At 46.4% G+C, this 21,017-nt stretch overlaps 2 protein-coding genes across 2 annotated transcripts; both read left to right on the forward strand.

The window, feature by feature from the left end:
• Positions 1 to 32: 32 nt before the first annotated feature.
• On the forward strand, positions 33 to 13,011 carry LOC130830860 (butyrophilin-like protein 1). The gene is given in 10 exon segments (XM_057698174.1): positions 33 to 37; positions 2,494 to 2,588; positions 4,205 to 4,500; positions 4,502 to 4,706; positions 6,988 to 7,269; positions 7,386 to 7,586; positions 7,851 to 7,871; positions 7,966 to 7,992; positions 9,038 to 9,064; positions 12,977 to 13,011. Coding segments are annotated over 10 exon segments (1,194 nt in total).
• Positions 5,368 to 5,838, forward strand: LOC130831417 (ubiquitin-40S ribosomal protein S27a-like). The gene has a single exon (XM_057699528.1). The coding sequence runs from the start codon at positions 5,368 to 5,370 to the stop codon at positions 5,815 to 5,817; it is 450 nt and encodes a 149-aa protein (XP_057555511.1). The 3' UTR covers positions 5,818 to 5,838.
• Positions 13,012 to 21,017: the final 8,006 nt, after the last annotated feature.

The raw sequence follows: 21,017 nt of genomic DNA on the forward strand, positions 1-21,017 counted from the left end.
CTGGTGGGGAGAGGGAAGGGGGAGAGGGCAATATGGGGTAGGTGATGTAAGAAGTAGAAACTACTATGTATAAAATAAGCTATGAGGCTATATTGTACAGCACAGGAAATATAGGCAATATTTTATAACTATAAATGAGTATAACCTTTAAAATTCAACTGTAACATATAATATTGCACATTAACTATACCTCAATAAAACAAAAAATAAAAAAACCCCAAACCAGATAACAACAACACAACAACAAAGAATGCCCCTCGAGTTTCTGGCAGAGAAAACTGGGTGAACACAGGTGCCCTTTACTAGATAAGGAAACTGTAGGAAGGAAGGGGCAGGAGAGGAAGAGCCAGTCACCTTGGTTTTTCTTTGCACCCCATAGAATTGGGCCTTCCCTGGAGTTCACTGGGGCCTGGCAAGGAGGGGGTCTGAATGGCTGCATCCAGGCCATGGCTGATACAAAATCTTAACAAGCCTTAGGGCACTGTCCATTCAGTGTGGGCAGGGCCAGGGTCCTGGAAGCTCCTGAGGCCTGGGGTTAAGCCCTGGGTTGCTAGGTTGTGGGGAGCTCCTGGGTCATCTGTTGGGGGCAAAAAGAAAGTAGAGACTCTGGGGGCTGTATCCCTGTGCAGTTTACCAGGAAACATTGATTATGTCAGTAGTGAGCAGCTGGTATAGACAGGCCAGGCCAGGGGCTAGGTGTTCGTCTTGGCTGTGCCACACACAGTCCCCACTTCCAAGGTCAGAAGCCAACCTGGAGTGTAGCACTTGTCCAAATTATGGTTCTTGAGTCTGTGTGTCTATCTGCCCCCTCAGCATGGTTTCAGCTTACTTGTATCTACTCTCTTTTTGCTGCTCTAATCATGCTGTTTCCTTCTTGATAACGGGGGTGACTGTGCAGAGGGCAGGGCAGAGTCTGCTGGGATTCCTTTTTGCAAGTTTCACTTTCAAATAGTGGAAGGAACCAGAGAAGGGTGGACTCAACTGTCCGGGATCACTTCAGCGGGGTCCCCTGGTCTTGTCTCTGCAGACACCCCTACAACCTGTGCCAGGCTCTGCTGCTTCTCCCGCCTCCCGGGAGCCACGAGCCCCTCAGACACGAGGAACTCAGATGTGGATGTGGAATCAGGGTCTGGGGCTGTGAGGGACTAACTTCAGGTGCAAACCGTGAGGGCAGATTTGGGATCTGCTGGGGTCCCTGAACCTTCTCATGCTGCTGAGTTTAGAGACACTTGAGAAGTCCCAGCCTTTCGAAGCAGGTAAGTTGGTTTTGAAGACACTTGTGGGCCAAGAAGAGAAAGCAGGGAGCAGCTGGCTGGGAGCGGGGGGCTGAGCGTGTGGTGGGGCTGGGGGCAGGGGTGGGGGCTCTTGATGTGTGGCTCTAGGAAGACCCAGGACAAGCACAGTGAGGGTTGTACCTTCATTCATTTAGTTTAGCGTCATTTCTGTAGCCCTTACTAGGACCAGACCTTGTTCTAATTACATGTTGTGACTCTACAAATACAAATTCTTGTGATTCTCATTAAAACTTTGGGATCTAGATGCTGTTAATATCCCCATTTTGTAGATAAGGAAGCAGGCCGAGAAGGTGGAGAAACGTAACTAATGTAGTTACACAGACAATGGCCTTGTCTTGGGGGAGGACTCAGCAGTTGCCCCCAGAATCTGTCCTTCCCAGGACCCTAAGCTGCCTCCTCCCCCACTCTGAACACCAAGTCATTTGGGGGTCTTTTTCTGACCAGAACTCATTTTATCTCCTTGGCTGCTCTGTTTCCACTGGGATCTTCTACTCTGACGCAGAAATCTTCTCCAAAGACGGCGGGGATGAGGACTGAGCTGTCAGTGGGGACCGCCTGGGCACCTGGTGCAGGGCCGTGTCCTTGGTCTTTCACAGGAAAGGGCTGGGTGGGGGGCTTGCAGTTCAGGTGAAGGAAACAAGCAACAGAGGCGGCACAGGGTGCCTGTGATGGACTCCCAGTCTCCTTGAGGAGGATGCAGTTTGTCTCTGAGGTTCTGAGGGATTCCCGGTCACTCTCGGGGTGAGAGAAGGACAGCAAGTGGGAGCTGGCCTGTCCTTCATGGTGAGGGGCCTGAGTCTGGGCCTCTGTGCGGGGTGTCCCTGGTGGTTGTGAATAATGGGGAGATGGAGGATGTTTCCACCCCGGGGCCCTGGTGCAGAGAAAAGAAGCACCTGGTTTTCTGGGCAGAGTGGGCTGTGCTGCAGGTGCCACTGGGGTGGGAAGGGAAGGAGTGTGTTTTTCCCAAGCAAACCCAGTGGTTGTCTAGCCCCAGAGGCTTCCTACAGGGGTGGGAGATGCCCGGGGTCAGAGCTTTCTTGGTGCCAGGGTTGTGTGTGGGGGGCCCAGCAGCTCATCAGCACAGGGATCCAGTAGGGGGGCTGTGCTCCGGGGGGGACTGTTGCCAGTGCTGAGCCCTGCCTCCCCTCTGGGGCCCCAGAGCTCTGGGCTGGCCCTGCCTCCTGCCCTGTCTCTCCAGCTCTGAGGACATGGAGGATCTCCCCAGCTGCTCTGTGCTCTGCCACCTCCCCTCCCTGCTCCTCCTCATCCAGCTGCCCACTGGCTGGTCCGCAGGTGAGTGTGTCCCCACCCCCTTCCTGTGTCCTCTTGGGCGTGTGGATCCCTGAGAGCTGGGCTGGTTCTCTCCATCAGGAGTGGATGGCTTTTTGAGGAGTCCCTTCTCTAGAAAACTTACGATGCCTCTGCCATCAGTAATTGTAATTAAATATTTAAGAAGAGTCTCTAAACCATTAAATAAGGACAAGAGACATTGACAGTTGTCCAATGAGGAGCTATGATGTTTTAAAAAGTCACCTGTTAAAAATGTGATAATACCTTTCACCTCAGTTTTTGTTTACTGGTTTTATGCTATCGAACACTTATTCATTCATTAATACATTCCATTTTCCATATATTTACAGAGGGTCGAATGTGTTAGGTGTTGTTCTGGAACAAACCAGGTAGATTCCCTTTCTTTATAGAGCTTACACTCTAGCAGGAGGCCATGAATAATAAATGCAAGAAACAGCTATACTAGGAAGTTTGTGCTGGTGAAGCTGAGCGGTGGACTGGGGGGTCAGTCCGGGGTGTGGAGGTGGGAAGCAGCCAGCAGTGTGTTCAGTGAGGTGGTCAGTGAGACAGTGAGATGAGAACAAAGATTTGGAGGAGGGTGGGTGAGCCTGTGAGGGTTCCCTTGGAAGGAGGTTTTCTGCAGGAGAGAACAGCCAGTGCAAAGCTGCCCACGTGCCTGGGATACTCAAGGAACTGTGGAGGCAAGTGTGGCTGGAACAGAGTGAGCAAGAGGGAGAGAAGCAAGAGCTGGGGTTAGAGAGGCCCTGGGGGTATCTCCATGGGGCCTGTGGTCCCCGGGGGAGGGGGGACTGAGGAGCCACGGCAAGGCTTTGAGCAGAGTAGGGACATGGTGTCCAGGTGGAAGAGCTGCAGACATAGGAGTGGGGAGAGGAAGACACAGGGAGGCCGGTCTGCTGTCTGCCTCCAGGTGAGAGATGATGGTGACTCAGGCCAGGTCTGAGAAGCTCAGGAGTGAGAAGTCGTTGTTTGGAGATCCAGCAGGGCTGTCCTGCAGAAGGGTCATGTTGTGGCCCATCCTCCAGATCTCAGAAGGCCAAGATAAAGGTGGGGGTGAATATGAGGTCCTGTGGGTGAAAAGAGTGAAGGAATGAAGGAAGGTTTTTTAATGAAAATAGCATTTGGATCTAGTTTTTAGTGCATACTTGAGCCGTGGAGAAAGTCATAACCACAAATGATAAAGTTAGGGCTGGAATAGAGGAGTTCCTGGAATGTGGCTGAATGATCAAGGAGTTCTGTCCTAGACCACAGGTATTGTCTTTGTTCAGGGTTCAGTCCTGTCCAAGGGGTGGGGGGCAGGATAGAGCTGTGCTTCTCCAAGTGTGGTCCCTGGAACATCAGTATCAGCCTCTCGGGTAATTGTTTATAAATGCACATCCTTGGGCCCACCCCAGACCTACTATATCAGAAGCTCTAGTGGGGGTAGAGGGGTCCCTGCCTGTTGTGATTCACCAGATCTCATGAAGATCTGTTGCAGAATCATCAAGTTGAAGTTGAAGACCAATTATTTAGTGTCCTTCACAGAAGGGTCTGGGGCCAGAAGCACAGGAGGATGAGGGATTCTCCTTGAAATCATTTGTGGGTCACAAAATTGTGATCAGAAGATCTTGCCCAGATTCAGAGTCATCACAGCTCAATCCATCAGTTCAGCGGTCATCTCATCCAACACCAGGGCCTTCCCACCTGATGGTGTGTGCTCCCTGCCCTTGGTCTGTGTCTCTTCTCCTTTCTCATTCCTATGTCTGTGTCCACAGAGGAGTTCTTGGTGATTGGCCCCTTGGATCCCACTGTGGCAGTGCTGGGCGGAGATACCTTGCTGCCCTGCTCCCTGTATCCGGCCATAAGTGCAGAGGACATGCAGCTGAGGTGGTACCGCTCCAATTTCTCAGAAGCTGTTGTTCATCTATCAAAACCAACAGGAGCAGGAGGGGGAGCAGATGGCTCGCTACGCAGGGCGGACCTCGCTGGTGGGAGACTTCCTCCACCAGGGGGTGGCTGCTGTGCGTATCCACAACGTCCAGGCTTCTGACAATGGGCTGTACACCTGCTTCTTCAGAAAGGGAGGCTTCTATAAAGAGGCCAGTATGGAGCTGAAGGTGGCAGGTTGGTGACTTGGGTAACAGCTCAGAATCCTGGGGTGTTGGAGTTGGGAGGGACCTCGAGGGTGTAACTCAGCCCCGCATTTATTACCTGAGGAAGGGAGGCTGATTAAGCCATTCACTCATTAAATGCAAATGTATAGACTCCCTACTATGTGTCTGGCCCTGTTCTAAGCACTTTGCATGCATCAGAGAACCTAACAAAGATCCCCTTTCTTGTGAGTTTATATTCTCCAGTGGAAGACAGAAAATCATAATAAATAAATAAGTTATGCATGATTTTAGCATGTGATAAATGCTGAGGATAAGAAGCGAAGTAGAACAGGGGAAGGGGATCAAGAATGTGGGTTGGGAGTGAAGGCAGATGCAGTATTACAAGGGTGAGTCAAAAATTATCCGCATTCTCATTGCAGAATTTATAGAAGTTTTAATATGATGAATTGGGAGATTGGGATTTCCTTATATACATTACTAATAAGAAAAAATATCAAATTGTGCACTTAAAAAAACCAATTCCGTATTGTATATTTGAAAGTTGCTAAAAGTAGATCTTAAATGTTCTCAGTATATAAAAAAAAATTCTTCAGAGTTTTGCTCTGTGACTAGATAACGCAATTAAAATTATTCCCTTCGGATCTGCCATCTGTGGTGGAACTGCCATCAAGATGCAGATTTTTGTGAAAACCCTGTTAGTCGAACTCTTGGATACAATAGAAAATGTAAAGGCCAAGATCCAGGACAAAGAAGGAATTCCTCCTGACCGGCAAAGGCTGATTTTTGCTGGCAAGCAATTGGAAGATGGACGTACCTTGTCTGACTACAACATTCAAAGGGAGTCCACTCTTCACCTTGTGTTGAGACTTCGTGGTGGTGCTAAGAAAAGGAAGAAGAAGTCTTACACCACTCCCAGGAAAAACAAGCATAAGAGAAAGACTGTTAAGCTGGCTGTCCTGAAATACTATAAGGTGGATGAGAATGGCAAAATCAGTCGCCTTTGTCGGGAGTGCCCTTCAGATGAATGTGGTGCTGGAGTTTTTATGGCCAGCCACTTTGACAGACATTATTGTGGCAAATGTTGTCTGACCTATTGTTTCAACAAACCAGAAGGCAAATAATCGTATGTTGGTTAATGAAAGACATGAACTAATGAATTAACATTAAAAAAAAAAACACAGTGTTAATGCAGATTTTCCAAATTTGAATATAAATCCTTCACTTAATTAATTTCTGAAGAACTTCAATTATTAATTATCCTTGCAAATTAATGTCCATAGGAATTTAATCCCCAAATAATATCCTCATCATAAAGTCTAAAATGGTTACATTAAAAAACAAAAAAGCAGAAGCGAAGTAGAACTGGGGAAGGGGATCCAGAATGTGGGTTGGGAGTGAGGGCAGCTGCAGTATTACAAGGGTGAGTCAACAATTATCCACACTCTGGCAGTAGAATTTATAGAAAGTTTTAATATAATCGGAGTGCGGATAATTTTTGACTCACCCTTGTGCATAGTGGCTCAGGCTGGTCATTATGGAGAATGTGTAACTGAACAAAGGCTCAAAGGAGGCAGGGATTTAGCACCTTGGATATCTGGGGATGCAAGTTCCAAGGAGAGGGAACAGCTAATGTTAATGGCCTGAGGTGGGTGTGTGGCTGGTGTGTCCTAGGCACACACGGGGTCCTCATGGCTGGTGGGAGTGAGTCAGGAGGAAGGGTGTTAAGAGGAGACAAGTATGTGGCCGAGGGCGAGCTGGATATAAAGAGGAGTGAAGATTTGGGAATATGCTCATAATCAATCTATTACTGATGGGGCAAAAACATGTATTCAGTTCTGGAGTTTTGAGTTTGAAGTGCATGTGAGGAATCTGTGAATATAAGAAAGGGGAGTTCAAGGGGTAGAGTTGTCAACTGATCTAATTTCGGTGGTGATTTACAAAGAGAGGCAGTGGGTGTGGAAGCAGATGCTGTGGGAGAGTATGTGAGGTGAGGGGAGTCAAGGTTAAGGATGAGACCTGGGACCCCATTCCTCCTCCTGTTTCCACTGGGCATCAGCCCTTCCACCTGCATTACTGGGGAGAAGAGCCCCAGGCCTCTGAGCCCCTGGAGGTCCCCATGCTCCTTCCTTCTGTTCCCTGTGGCAGGGCCACTGTCTGCGGGGAGCAGCCTGCCCCCAGAGCCCCTGGCATGCAAGGTGAAGGGCTCGCCCTGCAGTTGTGCACACGTAGGCACTGCTGGGGTCCCCAGGACCCAGAGGCCCTCCCTGGCCTCTACATCTTGTCTCCCGCAGGTGTAGGCTCTGCCCCTCAGGTGCGCATCACAGGGCCCGAGGAGGACGGGGTCCGCGTGGTGTGCACGGCCTTGGGGTGGTTCCCGAAGCCCCAGGTGCAGTGGAGAGACCTCAGCGGAGGCAAGTTCCTGGAGTTCTCCGAGGCTCACGCCCAGGACGCTGAAGGGCTGTTCAGCGTGGAGGCGGCTCTGGTGGTGAGAGACAGCTCTGCGGGAAACGTGACCTGCTCCATCCTCAACCCTGTCCTGGGCCAGGAGAAGGCCATGGCCATGTTCATCCCAGGTCAGCGGTGCTCCCTGCTTCCAGCAGGGCGGGAGTGGGGAGCGGGGCGTTCCTGAGTGTGCGGGGCTGGGCTGTCCTGGGCGGTGGTCCTGACGGGGTCTCTGGCGGGGCCGTAGAGCCCTTCTTCCCCCGGGCCTCTCCCTGGAAGCTGGCTTTTTCGGTGAGCCTGGCTGTGCTGATGTTCCTGCTCCTTGGGGCTGGATGGTACACCAAGAGAGAACATTCCATGAAACTGTGGGAGATGCAAGAAAAGGAGAAGATGCGGCGGGCTAGGGAGGAGGACCGACAGACAAAGGCGAAGGCGCGGAAGGACACAGGTAAGACGAGCCAGCGGCCAAGGCTGGCGAGCGTGGCAGCCGGCGCTGAGAGGGACGAGCCCACCCAGGGCCTGAGTCCAGGGCTGCAGGGAAATGCAGGCGCAGAGCAGGTGGCTGGGGCATCCAGGGTGGATGGCTGGAGCCGTGGAGGCTCCCATGGGTCTGGAGTTGGAACCTCTTCCAGGTTATACACTGAGAGGTGGTATTTTGTGGATTCTTTTTCTCAGGGATGGGAGCTCATGCTTTGTTCTCACTCTGTTTCAGATGAACTCCAGGCAGAACTCGGTAAGTTTTTCTTTTCCTCCTGAGCTCTCTGCCTCCCCTTCATAGGAGACATTCTGGTTCTTAGCTCACCTGTTTCCTGTGTGTTGCCTTTCAGACAAGAGGAAATCTGCTTACCTGGCTGGTGAGTGACTCTCCATGTGTCCTTGGGTTTCCTGTGCTACCTTGGACAAGGCATCTCTGTGCTCGTTTCTGTCTAGACACAGCTGTGTGGACCCCGTTCCCTGGGGCGAAAGTGGAGGCTGGTGGGAGGCAGAACCCAGCTGCATGGGCTCTCCCAGATCTGGGTGGCTAGGGAGCTTGGGTGTGATGGTGACTCCCGGGGTCTATCATGCACCCTGAGTCTCATCCAACCCTGACTGACCCACGACATTGGCAGTTTTCTAGTGTTGAATGCGTCTGGTTTTCAGTCAGTACCTGGAAGCCAAATGCTAGCTGCTCTGAGATTTCACTGAAGGAACTATCCAAATAAGCAGGGGTGATTAAGTTTAGGAGTGTGACCTCCTGCCTCTACTTCAAAACACCATCTAAGGGCGTCTGTTCTTTCCAGTTCCTGAAAGTGATGATCAAAAAGTGATTGGTTGGGGAGGGGGAAGACTGGGCTGACCATGTATGGGAATGTGATGGTATGGCTGTCATTGCTGTCGAATAGTGTGATGTTTATCTCTGGAAATATTTTCCCTGAGACAGATTGGTCACTTTTGCTCCAGAGCTCACCTCACATTCCTCTACTTATATAATTCCTGTTTCAAGTTATTTCACAAATATATTTTTGCCAGAAAAAGAATGGATATGATAATTATTTCTTAAAATAATATAAGAATTTGTATTTTTTTTCTTTTTGATCCTTAGTGGCCAAATTGAAGGCAGATAGAATAAGAACTTTTGAGGTTTATGAGGCACAGAACAGCTAAGTGACTTGCCAAGTGTCACACAGCAGCACTGGGATGGTGGTGGAACTCAGCCTGTAATGCAGGCTTCCTGACCTGTGTCCAGGGAATTTCCCACAACACCCGCTGTGTGCACATGGCAGGGGGTCGCCTCCTCTCCAGCCTCTCCCCTGCTGTTGTTAGTCTCACCTGCAGAGCAGAGGGGAGGCAAGGGCCAGTGGGTTCATGCTGAGCAGGCTTGTTCTGGCTGAGGTCTCACCAGGGTGTGTTCCCTTTCAGCCTGGAGGAAGGCCCAGCTGTACGTGGGTAAGTGGCTCTGAGTTCCTGTAGCCTCCCCTCCCCAACCTGGTCTCTGCCCTCTTCTCCATTAGGGGACCCCACATCCGGGTGGGGTTGGTGTCCCTGGTCCTCTTGTCACTTTTGTAGCCTCCATGCAGAGACTGCAGGGACTCCTCCTTGGAACTCAGACCTGCCTCCATCCTGGCCCGCCCTCTACTGCAGGGCACTGTCAGGGTTAGCAGCCCCTCCCCAAACACCTGGTCCAACTGGTAGTGACGATGGAGAGGTCAGTTGTGAGGAGGGACAGCAGCAGGGAATGACTGTGTGGATCAGGCATCTCATCTCTGGAAGATTTCAGAAGGCTTGCTTGTCTCCTTAGGACTCAGGTCTTCCCAAGGGCACCCTTGGTTCCGGATCCCTCTTGCCCTCAAATGCCTACTGTTTTTGGCTCTAGTTTTGGTTTTCCCATTTCTTCTTGTTCCTCTGGGATATTGGTCTTCTCTCTGCTTCCTCAGGCTCTGACTCCCTGTCCAGGCTGAGTTTCGTCCTGCAAGCCTCATTGGTTGCTGAGGAATTAGTTGCTCTAGAGCAGGTGTTCTGCATCTGGGGTGCAGAATCTCTGGGATGTTTATGGACTCCTGGGGTGAGGGTCTGTGTAAGATCTGAAATTATATGGAAGATCCTGTGTGCATGTTGTTGTAACAAAACGAAAAATGTGACATATTGATTATGCACGCCATCATCTTCCATTTTAGGAGAATTCTCTATTTGTCTGAAGGTCACAGGGCCCCCCATTTTTTAGGTTTAATGTGGAAGATTTGAAAGGAGACACCCAGAGAAGTTAAATCATTTCCCAGAGAAGCTGGGGGAGGAGCGAATCAGGGAATAAAAGCCCGCAAGGAGGAAGAGAGAAGGAGAGGAGTTGGAAGTATAGGAGTGTGTGGGGGAAATGCTCTGTAGGGGTTTTGAGTGGACAGTGATTGAAGACAGGCCCAAGGTCACAGCCACGGTGTGTGAATCTGGGAAGTGCACTGAGACTTTGCAAAGTTTGGAGCCTGAATTGTAATGGGCTCCTTGACCCCTCTTTGAAATATTTCAGAAAAACTTACATTTTTAAGCCCTTTTCAGGTAATGATCTGAGTTTGCCTCTGATAATGAGACCATCTCAACCTCCCAGAGGAGCTGGGGCAGGTGTGTAGTTCGGGGGATCCTAATGCAGTGAGGGTTGTCCAGGGGACCCTTTAGCCCTGGGGTGAGTGAAGGATCTGTGCCCTCTGAGCCTATGTCACAGGCCCTTTCCTGGCTTGGAATGCTTCTGTTTAGGGTCAGGAATACAGATTGTGAGAGACGGGGAGAGGCCAGGGGCTGAAGGAGTCCTGGGGACCAGATGTATGAGAACCCACCTCAGGAGTCTTACTGCTTATCCCAGGGATTTCTTTCAACACTGTGATGATTGTTTAGGCTTCTTTTGCCATCCTCCCATTTTCTGCTGAATTTATGTCTCATGTATTTTAATGTAAACATTTTTGGTTATATCCCTTCAATTGTAAAAGAGAAGCAGTACCATGAAACTAGAATCAACATTTTCATATCGACAGATTCCCAGATGGGTAGATGTGTGATCTCACTTTACTTTTAAAATTGAAACAGTTCCTAAGTTAAAGGTTTGCTATGAATATTAGGTGAGTAGAGTACTGAAGGGCATAAGACAGTACTTGGCACGCTATAGTCTCAAAAATTAAATGCCTGTTCTGTTTTCTCTTTCTTTTCCTTCTCCTTGCTACTCTTCTTTTTCTTGTTCTTGTTCGCCCAACTTCATCCTCTTGCCCTTCTCTTTCTTCTTTTGTGGTAGTTTGCAGCAGTTACTGTATGGAACATTAGAGTTGAATGTCAACGAATATCTTGGTGACAAGGCAATTAAAAACTCAATTTTCTCAAAGAGCTCACGTGAGCCAACCCAATTGTTTTATGTGATCTTGTTTCCTAACAAGCAAATCAACAAAGAGAGAAATGCTAATTTCTCCAAATAAACCTGTATAGGTGTGGCTGATGGCTAGAAATTTATACATCACATATGCAAGGAAATGTTATTTTTTCAATGATGTTCTAATCTTATTCCTCTGCCATCCACCCCCCCCACCTGAAGTCACTAAAGCTCTCCCATTGATGACATCTCAGAGTCTAACTATGCACAGAGCCTCTGCTTTGGTCAGTGTTCTGTCTTTCTTCTTCCCAAGGCAGAGTGTGGGGGTGAAAGGGATTACATGGGCTTGGGGCAGTGGGGGCCATGATCCCTGTGTCTCCTTTTAGTCATTTCAGGTGCTCATCTGTGGGTGGGGGGCTGGTCTTATCTGTTCCTGAAGACTCTGTGTTGGTGTCTGCTGAGCAAGCACAGGGGCAGGTCCCATGTGGTCCTTTGGGGGCATTGTTGGTGACTACCTCCCACCACAGTGGAGGTCATGGTCTGGGTCATTTGTCTCCAGTTGGAAGTCTGATAACCATATGTCTTCCTCCTCCATCCCCGTCCTTCCCTTGCCCACTGGTTCTCTCCCCTTGCCCTCTGCATCCCTCTGTCTGTCTCTCACCAGAGCATGTGAACATTTCTGGATTCTCGTCTTTCCCTGGGCAGCTTATGGGGATCCTTGTGCTCTCTGCAGACACCTTCCCCTGCCTGGGCCGCTGCTGCAAGTGGTGCCCAACCATATGTGGGTGTATTAGTTTTCTATATGTCGCCTAACCAACTATCACCAACTTAATGGTTTAAACCAACACAGACCTGTTACTTACAGCACTGCAGTTCCGAAGGCTGAGACAGGTCTCTTTGTGCTAAAGTCAAGGCTTTGGCAGGGCTGTGTGCCTTCCTGGAGGCTCTTCCCTTTACCAGCATCTAGAGACCACCTGCACTCCTTGGCTGGTGGCTCCATTCCTCAATCTTCAAAAATGTAGCATCTTTCTGACCGTGCTTTCATCATCATATGACTTTCTCTGAGTATAGACTGGTAAGTTTCTCTGCTACTAGGGCTCATGTGATTAGATTGAGCCCACCAGGAGAATCCGGGGTAATGTGCCTGTTTCAAGGTCCTCATCTTTATCCCATCTGCAGAGCTCCCTTACCTCTGCTAAGGCAACATATTCACAGGTTCTTGGGATTAGGACAGGGACATCTTTGGGAATCATTGTTCTGGTTACTGCAGAGGGGTTTTCTTGGCAGTTTGCAATCTCTCTGAGCTATTCTTGGGGGAAGCAGATGACTAGGTATAACATTTTCGTGTTCTGCCATATCTATAGTGATGGTTTTGTTCCTACTGCCCCATGAAAATGAGAGAAGTCGCTTGTGTTGCATCTTCTCAGTGTTTGTATGTTTCCTTCTTTGAACATCTCTCTTCCTTCCTGGAAACCTCTCCATTGTCTTCCATCTGGGCCAGATTTCTCTGATGCTGTGCACTGAGTTCTCTTCTCTCGTGGGGCATAGTCATCCTCCAAGTTCAGCTTAGCCAGTTGTATTCTTTCTACCTATGGCTTGGAGAAAACCTGCAAGTTCAGTTCAATCAGTTCTTCATAAATAAATAGAAGTTTTGATCTCCCCAATTCTTTCTCAGGAAAACCTAGCTTTTATTATGGATATGTGGCTTGGGGGTTGAGAAAGCACAATATGGTAGACAAATATAGCAAAGACTTTTCTGTTTAGGTCAGTATCCAGCCTCTCAATGCCTGAGTATTAAGGTTTATGGCTTAGCCTTCATGGGGAGTTTGCAGCAGGATGGCTGTGTGTATGTGTGTGTGTGTGTGTGTGTGTGAAATAAATAGATGTGTCAAATGAACGTTTCCAAACCATTTTCCCTACAAATCCTTCAGCAGTAATTTCCGTAGACGAGGTACCCACCCTAATGTGTACAGTCCCTGCAAACCCCTGATATTAAATGTGTGGTTCTCTTGTAGATTGGTGGAAGGAGAAGTTCCAGGCCTGTGAGTGATTTCGTGTTCTTTCTGGGTGTTCCTACTGCTGCCTCCATGGCCTCTCCTTCAGTTCTCAGTGGCGATATAGATGCTGGCACCATCAATGATGATGGGGTGGGATGGGGTGCTGATATTCACATGGGTGGGGCTGGTGGGTGTGGCTGATATTGGATGCTAAATAAATATTTTTCAGTCCTTGAAGTCCAGGCTGGTCCTCAGGGCCCTGTGACATATCTAATTCTGAAATTAGCCTTGTGGATCCTTTTCCTGCTTGGAAGGCTATGAGCTTGAGTCACAAGCCGCTCATCTCAGGGGGCTTAGTCTTCCCCCCATGCAGCTGAGAATGTGGGTTGGGGGGTGGTTGTGCTCTTGTTATGGGGCAGGGGGGCCCTTCACGACAGGCAACTTTCTCTGCAGGGCCTGTCACTCTGGATCCAGGATCTGCCCATTCAGACCTTGTCGTCTCTCATGAAAAGACGAGTGTGGCCTGGAAGGACTCCAGTGTGAACTCATCAGACACCTGCAGCGTATTGGGCTTTGAGGGCATCACATCAGGGCGCTGTTACTGGGAGGTGGAGATCAGGGATGGAGATGGAAGCGAGTGGGCTCTGGGGGTCTGTAGGGAAGATGTGAAAAGGAAAGATTTGTACACAGAATCCCCAGATAAGGGGTTCTGGGTTGTGGGGCGGTTTGAAAATGGATATTGTGCCCGTACTGTACCTCAGACTTTGCTATCCCTCAGGCATGTTCCCTGCAGGGTGGGGGTGTTCCTGGACCACAAGGAAGGGGACATCTCCTTCTACAACATGACTGACGGCTCCCACATTTTCTCCTTCCCCCAGGCTTCCTTCTCTGAGACCCTCTTTCCATACTTCATGATTAAGTCAGGAGATGTGTCCCTGACTGTCTGCTCCAAGGTGGGAGGGTCTGAGGGGCTCCCTGTGCCCCTTACCAGTTCTTCTCTGGAGGAGCCTGTGAGCCTCCCAGGGGAGGGGTTCAGCTCAGGCTGTGGTGCTGATGCTCCCCCAGGGGCCGAGTCTCCATTACTCCCCTGCACCCCTGAGGCTGTGTCCTTGTAGGGCCCGTCACTGTCCTGGACCCCTCGCTGTGGCTCTTCCTGGAGCTGCAGACTCCATGTGACAGAGGCCTCTGAGGTGCATCCTGGAGGCTGGGGGTCTTGCCCTGTTGCTCTGGAGACAGACTCCTGGGTGTGCAGTCGTGAGGATCGTCAGCTCATGCCTTGTGCTCAGGTTTGAGAAGCTAGAGTTGGTTGTTTCTGAACTAGTTTGGGGTAGGCTATAGTTTACTATGGGAAGTCAATTTTCTGGTGGTAATGAAAAATTTTTTATGGTGTTTATGTATTGTTCAGTTATTAACGGGCACGAGGGCTGAATTACTCTGCAGAATAACATGGAGTTTATTTTATTGAATCAGTGCAAGGGAACTCAGAGCTGAAGGTGGGCCTCCAGCTCTATTTGTGGGGATCTGGAGTCTGTGAGCAGAAAAGTTTGCCATCCAAAATCTTCCAGGGAAAAACTGGCTGATAAATTTTTAAGAGGAGGTAGCATTTTACTTTATATACTTTCTGTTCTGGGATGGATGAAACACACCTATTTTTATAACTTCAGTAAATTTCTGTTACTGGTGAAAACTTGTCCTGTGTTTGTTTCAGGAATAAAGGAGAAAGATCTGGGTTTTTCTTTAGTGTCAGCATCAGGAGGAAAGAAAAGAACTGCTACCAGAATTCAGATGTGAATGAAGAAGAGAATTTTCGGAGGCAGGTGAATTGCTGAAAGCTTTGACCATGAGCATGGTCCTGGTAAGCAGTGTGTTGCCTCTTAGTACTTCCAAGTCCAATGGTAAACATAAAGGACACAGAATGAAGCAGGACTCTTAAGGACTCAGACCTTTGTGGATGAAGGAGTGGTCACTTGACCAGGTAGAGAATGTGATCTGTGGTTCTGGGTTTGAAGACAGAGAATGGGAACTGGAAGAAGGCAATCATGGGTAGTGATTGTGGTCTGTGACCAATTACAGAAAGAGGACTTTAATAACCTTGCATGTTTTTTCTTTTTCGTCATGGGTGTGTGTTGATTTGTATCTATTATACGTTTTCTTCCTCTCTCCTCTTCTTACTCTTGTGCTTTTATTCAAGTTTTTGGAGGTTCTGTTTGTAATATAGTCTTCAGGTAATAGAAGAGTCAAAGGCATTGTGATTGCATTTGGGGAATAAATAATATAGCAGTGTGGATGCAATATCTGGGACTGTCTGTCTCCACATTTGGGAGAAAGGGTGAGAACTTCTTCCCTTGTAAGGGTAGCTTTGTCTTGAGAAGGCAAAGGTGTGGTGTTGTTATGTGGAAATTCAAATGTGTGTAAGATGGTGTGTGTGGAAGCTGAACGGTCAAAGGTGTGAACTTTGTTATCAGTTTCCTGCCTCTTGGTCCCAAGTGCACCCTGTGTTTGCTCTGCTTTGTAATCCTGGAGCTGAACCCCATAAACATCTCCTTGTGTCGTGGGGCACAATGTCAGTAACTGGAGGGGACGCTGCAACACAGGGCAGAGGAAGGGCTTCTCTTGTAGGTCTGGTGCTTTTCTTCTTGATCCTATGATGCGACAGCCAGTGGCCTGCAGGTCCAGTATCTCTCACGTTTGGAGAATTTGTCTGGCATTGCAGCAGGCTGTCCCGGAGGCTTGCTTCCCATGGAATCATGCAGTGCTCCAGTGGGAGGTTTCCTGCCCACCAGCCTTGGCCTGTGGCTCCTCGGTGACCTTCACATGCCGGGGTCCATGGTCCTCTTTTGCCCAGTAAGCTCTGAATCTCAGTCTAATGAGGGTCCTCTCCCGAATTTCTCCCTCCTTGGGGCCCGCCACAGTCCTAGAGGTAGTGTGTGCTCCCCATATCAGCTATTTCTCTATTCCTTAGAAATTTCTATTATTTCTTTTCATACTTTACTTTTTGCTAGTCAATAATTTTTTATCTCAATTTTCCCTGTTCAAATGACTGATGTGGTTTTTGTCTCCTGACGGGACTCTGACTGATATAAATATGGAAACTGCAGTGTGGCCTGGAGGAGGGCCCTGCACTGCCCCCAGTGTGTGGGAAAGAGTAGTTGAGGCGTTGACAAACTTATTAAAATGGTTCACCCCAACACTAAAGTCAAACAAATAGACTCTTAGGGTCTTTGTGTGGAATTTAAGTATTATATATGTTAATACACTTTTCATTATATTTATTCCCACTTCTGTTTATCTTGTACCTTCATGATACTGTATTACTTTTGGAGGAGCTATGGGCATATTTCCTTTGAAATAGAGAGAAAAGGAAGATATTCATGTGATATGAATTAGCCACACAAAAGAAGAATGATCCTTAAATAAGTGGACCAGCTGCCTAAGTCATTCCAGGAATAATGATTAAAGTCATCACTCTTTTGTCAGAATTGGCTGACATATGCATTACCTAGGTATGCATTTTTTTTTTTTTAGTTTTTATTGGAGTATAGTTGCTTTACAAAGTTGTATTAGTTTCTACTGTACAGCAAAGTGAATCAGCTATATGTATACATATATCCCCTCATTTTTGGATTTCCTTCACATTTAGGTCACCACAGAGCATTGAGTAGAGTTCCCTGTGCTATAGAGTAGGCTCTCATTAGTTATCTATTTTATATAGAGTATCAATAGTGTATATTGTCAATCCCAATCTCCCAATTCATCCCACCCCTCTTCCGCCTTGGTATGCGTATGTTTGTTCTCGATGTCTGTGTTTCTATTTCTTCATTGTAAATAAGATTGTCTATACCAATTATTTCAGATTCCACATATATGTGTTAATATACGGTATTTGCTTTTCTCTTTCTGACTTACTTTACTCTGTATGGCCGTGTCTAGGTCTATCCACATCTCTACAAATGACCGAATTACATTCAGTTTTTTGAAGTTATATTGGTCAAAGTTACAAAGTGTTTCTTTGAGCCTTTTAATATCATTGTTTAGGAGAACATTTAATTACACAGGAAGTTTTTTTTCATGACTGTCTTTATTGTAACCACATCCCATGGTGTGGGCCTTGAAGCCATAATCCTCGTTTGTCTTTGTGCTGGAGCAGAGGTCACTTTGTTCCATCAGGAGCCTCTTGACGCCTCTCTCCACGCACAGGTTCTGTGAAGCTCCTTGGGCTGTGGCTGTACTTCACTGACCACACTGAATGGCTGCTGTAGGTCCTTGTTGCATAGGCACTCCCCAGTTTCTGATTTTTTTCTTTTGTGTGGGCCAAATATTTTATTCAACTCATTAATTAAAGGGGGAATCAGTAAGGTTTACAAGCAGTTCAAAGAATAATTGAAAGTCCCATATATTGATACAGATTAAAGAGTGCTTAAATTAATTTACAAATAGATGCAAAACTGGTTAGTACTCAAGAGACTATAACCAGATTCCACTGAATACAGTTTGGATCTCTATGGGATTATTCTGATTGTTTTTTAAATGTTTTTGTTTTTTTTAAAAACCATCCTTTATTACCTGTTCAGCTATTATCCATGAAATCCTTTCCTTGTGTTGCTAAAAAAAAAGTATTTAAATCCTGGAAGTATTCACTTGGCTGTACACTAGAAACTAATACAACATTGTCAATCCACCATACTTTAATAAAAGTAATTTTAAAAAAACCACCTGTAAATAGGCAATATTAAAGTGTCATGTCCTCTTAGTGTCTTCCTGGGGGTGTTAATAGGCTTTTATAAAGATCATGTATTTACATATGGGAATGTATCAGTGTTTATCTTTGTTTTTTACTATTAATTAGGGCTTGTTTTCTGTGAAGTTACATGTCATCTATTCAGTAGAAAAGATAACCCTGCCAAAGGTTATAGCCTCAGAGGACGTTAACCACTTTTTTCCCTTAACTCAGCAAACTTATTTCCCACTGTTTTTCCTGGTGGAACAATAAATAATCTGTTCTTCAAAATGCTCTTTGAACCAGCTTTAATATTATAGCAGTTCCATCATGGATTCATTCATTGACTAAATTCTTTGATTTCTGTATTTTCTGAGAGACATATATATGACTTTATGAAAATTATGTATTTTTATACTTAAAACATTTAATAAACATTTGTATCTTGATTCTAAGCAAAACTCCTTTATACAAGTAATTTTAAAGATAAATGCATTGCAAAAATCCCATGTTATTAATATAAAAATAGGAAATACTAAAATACCAGTTAAAATATACCTAAGTATTTTCCTCCTGCAGATGGGAAAAGAAGCCTGAAAAGACACACAGACTTTTTCTAGATCACCCAGAGAGGGCTGGGGTTTGGAACTTTCGTCTAAATTGAAAGCTTCTTATACTCATGGATCCCTTCCTCATTTTATTAGCATCTCATCCACACAGCTGAGTACCTTCCAGCATCCATTTAATCAAAGAGTCCTTGGCTGGCATTTCCATCGCCTCATTCTCTCTGTGAAATTTGACTGTTGCCCATTACCTTGTACACTCACCTGTCCAACTCTGGTCTCAGTGAAGAGTGCAGGTGATGGAGTGTGGAGTTCTTTAGGCAGAGGGAGAAGAGCCCCCAGAAGGAAGGTCAGGGTGTTTCCTCATGAGGCCTCCTCCCCAAATGACTTCTGCTTCCCCTTATTGAGACCCCCTGTGCCCTCCCACCACACGAAGCTCTGTGGGGAAAAATTGTATCTCTCAGGTTAGGCTCAGACTTTTCACCTTTTCCTCGGCCCTGGGGGAGTTCCCCGGCTTATCGTTCACATCCACGGGGTCCCATCTTCCTACCTCTTTTCTTTCTCTCTTTTCCTCCCCTAATTTTCCACCCCTGATAGCACATGGCCTTTCCCGTGGAGGTGGAGGGAAGCTGTAATAACTCTGTGTTGAACCAGTGGATCATCTATGTTCCTCTACAATCATCCTCTCAGGTTCCAGCAGAGATGTGAATCCACATTTGGGAATGACTGGGAATACTGCCCCTCACTGCTTTACAAAAGGTCCTCTGAGAGGAGCACTGTGATGAAGGGCGCACACCCATCTGATCCCCTCTACACTTATGTCTGATGACACTGGGCTAGCTGAAAGCTGGGTCCCTGGTCCATTTCCTCTCATTCCTTCTGTAGATTGTTCTGTAAAAGAAAAACAAAAGTAAACAAAGCAAACAATGCAGCAATGTAAAAGAAGAACTATTCGACTTGACTCAGGGCACCAGTTAACCTTTGTGAAAAGAGATGTCAACTCTTGTTTCCACATGAGGCCCCTGATTCCCAGGGTTTCTCACCATTTGACCCTCCTCAAACAGTGAAGGTGATTTTAATATTTAAAGATGCATTTTTTTGGGTTTATCATAAGTCTGTGTACAATATTATGTGCATTACTGTTCATTTACATATTTATGTTTACCGTATACAGAGGTATGGGGCAGTACTTTACGAGCAATGTAAACAGCTTTCAAGAGTTAGTTTTTCCATATACAAGACTTGCCTGCTGAAGAATCCAACTCTTTGTGTAAGATGGGATACCATCACTCTGTTGGCATTTCCACAGAGAAACAGATTTTTAAAAAATATTTATCTCCCCTGAACTCTTTTTTTGGTTCATTGCTACACATTCAGTTGAAACTTGGGCTCTGTCTCAGATTGGATGGATTGTCTTCATTATTTGGCCTCATGGAAGCTTGTTCCTTACCTTTGGCACAGTTATTTCAATTCACACTTAGTCCTGATTATCCTGATTGATGTGAATCTCCTCCAGAATATGTTTTGTGGAGGGGGGCATGTACCCCTAAAGACTGGGGCTACTGTGCTGTCATATTGAGGCTCAAAATAAATGTTGTTAAACGAATATGTTTGTAAGTCAGACAGAGAAAGACAAATATCATATGATATCGCTTATATGTAGGATCTAAAAATATGGCAGAAATGAACTGATTTACAAAGCAGAAATAGAGTCACAGATGTAGAAAACAAACTTATGGTTACCAGGGGGGAAAGTGGTGGTGAGGGGAGAAATAAATTGGAGATTGGGATTACCTATATACACTACTATATACAAAATAGATAACTAATAAGGACCTGCTGTATAGCACGGGGAACTCTACTCAGTACTCTGTAATGACCTATATGGGAAAAGCATCTGAAAAAGAGTAGATATATGTATATGTATAACTGATTCAGTTTGCTGTACTGCAGAAACTAACACAACATTGTAAAACAACTATACTCCAAGAAAAATTAAAAACAGTAAGTTAATAAATTTTAAAAGTGTTGAAAAAATGAACAAACAAAACAAATGCAATGTCCTAATAGTGTAGGAAAATCACAAATGAATATAACTCCATAACAGTTAAGGAAACAAAGATTCAAGCTAAAGTACTGAACTCTGACAAAAAAAAAAGGATTTGTTTGTATGTTGAATGAACATGTGTTCCTTCTTGTGTTGGCTGCTAGAAGTTCAGGTTATATCTGTGGCCCGTTTCTAAGAAGTGTAATTTTAATATAATCTCTCTCCTGACTTTATCTTACATTTCCATTTATTTTCATTTTTATTAATTCCATCTACCCATTTTAATTTGTATTGTTTTTTAAAAATAAATTTATTTTATTTATTTATGTTTGGCTGCGTTGTGTCTTCATTGCTGTATGCGGACTTTCTCTAGTTGCGGCGAGTGGGGGCTACTCTTTGTTGTGCCACGTGGGCTTCTCATTGCGGTGGCTTCTCTTGTTGTGGAGTACAGGCTCTAGGCACACGGGCTTCAGTAGTTGTAGCACATGGGCTCAATAGTTGTGGCTTGTGGGCTCTAGAGCACAGGCTCCGTAGTTGTGGTGCATGGGCTTTGTTGCTCTGCAGCATGTGGGATCTTCCCGGCCCAGGTATTGAACCCATGTCCCCTGCATTGGCAGGTGGATTCTTAACCACTGTGCCACCAGGGAAGCCCTGTGTTGTTTTGAAAGCATTTTTATGAGCTGCTCAAAATCTTTACTTAGAATAAGATAATTTATGAATAGATAAACAATG

Source organism: Hippopotamus amphibius, chromosome 11 (genome assembly GCF_030028045.1).
Source record: "Hippopotamus amphibius kiboko isolate mHipAmp2 chromosome 11, mHipAmp2.hap2, whole genome shotgun sequence".
Classification (NCBI taxonomy): domain Eukaryota; kingdom Metazoa; phylum Chordata; class Mammalia; order Artiodactyla; family Hippopotamidae; genus Hippopotamus; species Hippopotamus amphibius.